At 48.3% G+C, this 6,019-nt stretch overlaps 1 protein-coding gene across 1 annotated transcript in view; it reads right to left on the minus strand.

The window, feature by feature from the left end:
- The window catches only part of lrp8 (low density lipoprotein receptor-related protein 8, apolipoprotein e receptor), a 141,149-nt gene that overhangs the window by 41,022 nt on the left and 94,108 nt on the right, over positions 1 to 6,019 (minus strand). The window contains 1 exon segment of the mRNA XM_048253254.1: positions 2 to 327. Within this exon segment, the coding sequence (XP_048109211.1) occupies positions 2 to 327 (326 nt within the window).

Below are 6,019 nucleotides of genomic sequence, written 5' to 3' on the forward strand. Positions count from 1 at the left end.
GATCGCCGGGCTGGAACTGGAACTCGGGGCGGGCAGCGGCGGCTTTGCTTCTCTGCGGCTGCTGCAGCAGGCCACTTCGTCCCGACTTGTCGCGGCAGTCTGGGTCACCGTCGCAGCTCCACAGCATGGGCACGCACTCGGCGTCGTCGCAGCGGAACTCGTGCGGGCCGCAGGTGCGTGGGGCTGGGCCACCGCCGGCCGCCGTGCCTGCGCACGACTCTTCGTCGCTGCCGTCACCACAGTCGTCATCACCGTCGCACACAAAGTTAGGCGCCACGCACTTCCTGTTGCGGCACTGGAACTCTTTGGCTGGGCAGGCTTTAGCATCTGGGGGAGGAGGGTAGAGGGAAACAGCGAGATAGAGAGAGAGAGAGAGAGAGAGAGAGAGAGAGAGAGAGAGAGAGAGAGAGAGAGAGAGAGAGAGAGAGAGAGAGAGAAAGAGAGAGAGAGAGAAAGAAAGAGAGAGACAGTAAGTAAACACCAGAAGCTCTGACACTGCAGTGTGGGATTCCACTGATCCCTCAAGACAAACTAGCCAACAACAAAAACATAAACAAGAGAACAACATCACTTCGCACTACTGGGCTCTGCGGAGAGTGGGCTCACGGAAGTCTGCATTTTAACCCATCAATCATGCACTTTTCAGACGCTCTCTTGCCCACGCAGATAATGACTACATACGAAGAGTGGGAGACGCCGGCGTTAAACGAGTTCTGATATACTGTATAGGGGAATGAGCTAAGCTGCCCCAACAGGCAGCCTGTCCATACTAAACAGGCTCTTCTAGACCACATCGATTTGAAATGTGCACAGCAGATGACCTCGAGGTCAGTCTTCAGCCTGTGCATTGCGTCAGACACTAAACAGGGTTCAGTGGGCTGCCGTGAGGACCCGTCTCCCTTTTTAATGGGGTCAGTCTACACCAGGGAGTGACTGACCGGCAGCATTGTGAAGGGATTGAGATTTATGCTCTACTCAGCTTCATATAAGTAGCTTGGTACATGGAAAATAATGTGTGTGTGTGTGTGTGTGTGCGTGTGTGTGTGTGGCATTGCAAAAGAGTTGTCAGAACAGTCACAGCAACTGAACACGTCGAGAGAAATGAGTTGTTTCTGACATGAGAATGATTGTGTGTGTGTATGTGTGTGTGTGTGTGTGTGCGCGTGTGTGTATTTGTACACACCCTTGAGTTTTTTGTCATTTGTAGATGTGCAAGTGTGCACCTGTGCTTGTGTACATGTGCACTTACACCTAAACCGAGCTCTCAGGAACAGCCCTCACCTGAGCGCAGGGGCCCCTTTGTCTTAAGGGTTCCTCGGCGATGGAAAGAGCACAGGTGACACGCAAAAATGCTTCCGCCATCGAAACGGTGACATTATCAAATTGCCATGCCGGACAAGAAATCAATGTGATTTGTGTTTGTAGTGGAAAAGGTCACGCTTGCCCTTTCAGCGGCGTGCCGGTTCATGTTGCCCACTTCATTTCCCATTTTCTGTCCTGGCGCGTGTGCCGCACCTTCAGAGGGTCCATTACAATAACGACCGTCGGATGTGCCGCTAATTTCATTTCTGCCGAGGTGATTAGCCCACGCGTGCGTGCGCCTAATTGCGCAAAAGTAAACAAATCAACAAGCGCCATTAGACAGGTATTTCCCTGCACTATTAGTGTCCTCTTTATCCTGAGTGTCGGTTAACCGAGGGGAAACGTCTGAATAATGCATCAAACGTTCAGGATGCCAGGCAGTCACGCATTGGGGGAAAAACAGCCATAATCCCCCGACAAAAGTTGACAGGAGGCCATCATTGGTGGATTATCTTGTTATGCTAACGAATAGGAGGCAGCTTACTTTCTTCCTCAAGGGCATGGGAACACATCAAACACCGTATGTGTGTGTGTGTGTGTGTGTACGGAGGAAGACTACGGTCCTATTGTGCTGGTAAAGGGTACTGTGGTTGAAAGTGTTAGCACTGTGCAGTGTACACATAGATCCAGGTTTGCCTCACGTTTTGCTGTTTGACTATGACCTTGCTCATGTACGCTTGAGATCAGAGCCTCAATATCCTTGTGCAGAACTGAACAGAGCACCAGACACTGAAATTTGCAACACTCACGAAACACGCACCAGTATGTACCAGACAAATTTACATAATTCACACTGGAATGATACATAGCCCAAAGAGTCCAAAGTCCACTTTTGTATGAAGCCTATGAGGATTTGGGATGTTATCTCTCAGACAGATTGGTGAGGTCAGTATTCCATGAATGGACCTCTACAGGGCATTGTGAGAGGCTAATAAAGGAGTAAAGCTAAGATGGTCTTCACCTGCATGCGTGCACCAGAGGGCCCATTCCTCCCTCCTGCAGACAGAGGGCAGGGGAGTGATGGAGCTACAGATTAGGGAGATTACAGTGACCTTCAGCTACACAAATCAGGAGGAGGAGAGAATAAGCTTTCACTTTCACATCTATAACAAGTACAATGCCTCAGCCATAGCTGAGCACAGCAGTCTTCTTCTTCTCTCACTCTCTTCTGCACGGACTCTTTCATCACTCTTTCCTGCACAGACTCTTTCATCACTCTCTCCATCATACTCTTTACACTCGCTTCTTGATCTCACTTCCTCTGTCGTGTCTCTCTTGTCTGTCTCTCTCTCTCCCCTCTCTCTTGCTCTTGCATTCTCAATTTTCTCACCCATCCCCCGAACGAACACACACACACACACACACACACACACACACACACACACACACACACACACACACACACACACACACACACACGTTTATTCATGAAGCCCACAGTTTTTGGAGCGTGATATCTAATAAGACACCCCAGTTCAGCACATCAGGGCTGGAAGTCACTGGCATGGAAAATGTCCTCTGCTGGGCTCAGCATCAGGTGAAGCCGTCTCAGACACGGGGGATGAGGAGAAGGAACAAGAAATTCCTCTCTCTCCTTCTTTCTCTCTTTCTCTCTCTCTCTCATGTTCTCTTTCCATTTCAATACCATGTGAAAGACTCTTTATGAGGCATACTCTCACCAAGATGTAAAAGAGTACAATGAGGCTTCAGTCCTTCCTTTCTCAATCTACGTCTAGATTTGTTGGTTGCCAGCTCTTGCTCTCTCAAGATCTCTCTGTTCTTTAGCGCTCACAGAGGTAAAAACCCTCTTTTTAGCACTCACACAGATGCACAGAGGTAAAAGCAGGAGGGCCAGAGAGAAAGGCTTGGGCGAGTTGCGGAGGTTACAGCATGTGCTTCATCAGAGGCCGTAAGCTTCTCCCCTAAGCTTTAATCAGACTCCTCCGGCTAAAGCCTCCACCTCTGGCCATGACACAGCATTTCCCCACAGTGGACGGCTTCCCTTCCTCCCCCCTCTCTCTCTTTCTCCCTCTCTCTTCTCTCTCTCTCTCTCTCTCTCTTTTTCTCTCTTTCTCTGAGATATTCAACAGACTTAGCTGTCTGTGCCCCACATATGCAATTACTGTAGAGAGAGAGAGAGAGAGAAAGACAGAGAGAGAGAGAGCGTTCAATCTGCTCAGTGCTCGGCGTGCCAACGTAAGTCGAGCGACTAAAGTACTCGAGCGTCGTGATTACATGTTATTATGCTGTCATCATAGTTGTTGCTGTGTTATCGTGAGGGATTTTATTACACAGTGCTCATACTAATACAAACTCAAAATCAGGGCACAGTGAAGAAATAACGAATCCCAGAGCACAGGGGTTTTTCTCCCGGAAACTTTGAGGATGTTGATTTCATCAAGTGCAGACTACAACAAAATGGCACATTTTACCCCGGTGTACAAGGTACAAACTCGGAGACTATAAAAACCTCTTTAAAATGGAGATGTCGACCGACTCACAGTCCGTGTGCGATTCAGAACATTACACTTGGGAGCAAAGCGCCGCATCTCCCCGGCAGTGAGGAAACAGCCAGCGTATAGGAAGTTTGAGTTAATGGAGCGTTACTCCGAAGCCAGCATTACCGCTTAATATCATTACAGAAACGAGCAGTACAGAGGGGGGGTTCCCTGCCCACAGGGGGAACCCCTTGCATCCGGAACAAGGAGGAGCCTTGATGTATGGAGCTGCGGATCTGAGATGTCAGAGTGTCATTTAGTGGACTCAGGCTCGAGGGCCTTTCCGAGTGGTCGGGTGCTGCTTCATGCAGACAAGTCTGGCTTTTGACAACAAGGCCCAAGGGGCTATGGGGTGCTGGGAAAGGCAAAGTACATGGGTATGAGTGTGTATTTGCATGTATGTGTGTGTGTGTATGTGTGTGTCTGTGTGTGTGTGTGTGTGTGTGTGTGTGTGTGTGTGTGTGTGTGTGTGTGTGTGTGTGTGTGTGTGTGTGTGTGTGTGTGTGTGTGTGTGAGAGAGTAAACGAGGAACAAGAGATGGAAAGGGGGATAGAGAAGAGAGAGAAAGAGATAGGAAGAGGGATTCAGTCAGAGTGGAGCAGGCATTCGTCTCCTGGGTCTGACCACTCAGTAGGTGCTTAAAATGCATCGAGCGCCTTTGAAGTTAAGGCCTTTGTACACGCACACAACAAGGAAGAGATCAGAGACCCCCACACATGTCTAGTTTAGCCCACGTGCCAGCCTGTCGACATGCTAGTCAGCCATGTTCTCACTGATAGGACGACTGGCAAAGCCCTATGGAGTCCAAGCTGGCTGTGCTGTGCTGTGATGTGTTGCAGTTGCACCGCGGTAGACAGACAGTATTTCCAATAGCCTCTCAAGAGGGGAGGTACAAAGAAACATTCAGTGGAGGGGGGGGTGGAGTGGAAAGGTTAGCCAAAGCCAATTAGCATACAGGTTGCCCTTTCACTAGCGGAGCTGGTGTGCCACAGCGGGCCCGGACGCGCGTCCTTCTCCCTGTGACTGATGCCGTGTTGAATACCGCGAACGCTCGGCGACCACTATCTCACCCACACAGCCTGCAGCCCCCACAATTATATTCCTATTTACATTCACATTAACACTGCAGGGAGGTGTGTGTGTGTGTGTGTGTGTGTGTGTGTGTGTGTGTGTGTGTGTGTGTGTGTGTGTGTGTGTGTGGGGGGGGGGGGGCAAGTTGTTTCTTTAATAAAGACTAATACCTGGCAACAAGCGTGGTAACGAGTGTATACATGTTTTATACATTAGCAGAGAATATCCTTTCGAGAGAGGGAGTTAATTCATTAACAAATGTCAAAGTCAGAATATCCTGTAGCTCAGGGAGACAGTGCACCATGCAGTTGAAAATGTGAAATTTGAAGTTTAGCAAATGCTTGAACTTGCTTTGGATAATATGATTTTTTTTATTTAGAAGATTCTTTTATCTGATAAAACCTTGAGGTAAGGCCTACATTACTTTAACAGTAAGAATGCTTCTCTGTCATTGAGCTGATGGCCGTGACATTGCTAGAATCCTGAGAACATTGAACACGCAACGCACTGCATAAACTGGAAGACTTGTGTGTGAAGACGTGAAATAAACACTCTTAAACACTCCTTTCAGAATGTCAAACCTGGAATATGAGTGCTCGTGGAACCAAGCTTACGAAAGAAGTGATGAGAGAAAAAAACTGCACTCACAAAGAGTCCATCAGAGCCAGTAGATGTGTCCAAGTCAAGAAGTGTCCAACATCCTGAATCTATTCACAGGAGTCAATTAATCTACGTATCCTTGAATCAACAATAGCTGTACAAGAGGATATCGCAAGTGGCTGTGGGGTCCTGATAGCGGAGTATACTTACTTTTTTTCACCACCACTTGAAAAAGAAACCATGCAATAATGATGCCGTCATGATACTTTGACACAGTTGCATTAAAGAGGACAGACCCCATACATGTTTAGATGGTCAGATTGACAGGGCATAGGCAGAGTGCATATTGTTCTCCATGCATAGAGCCGGACAGTAGAAGAGACATTCGTTTCCACTAGCTATTATCCTGAGCCAAACTGCTGATGTAAGTCTACAGACACAGTGTCAGGAGTCGTTTTGAAACACACGGGTGTCTTTTGCGAACAAAC

The sequence above is a fragment of the Alosa alosa genome, chromosome 9, assembly GCF_017589495.1.
Source record: "Alosa alosa isolate M-15738 ecotype Scorff River chromosome 9, AALO_Geno_1.1, whole genome shotgun sequence".
Taxonomy (NCBI): domain Eukaryota; kingdom Metazoa; phylum Chordata; class Actinopteri; order Clupeiformes; family Clupeidae; genus Alosa; species Alosa alosa.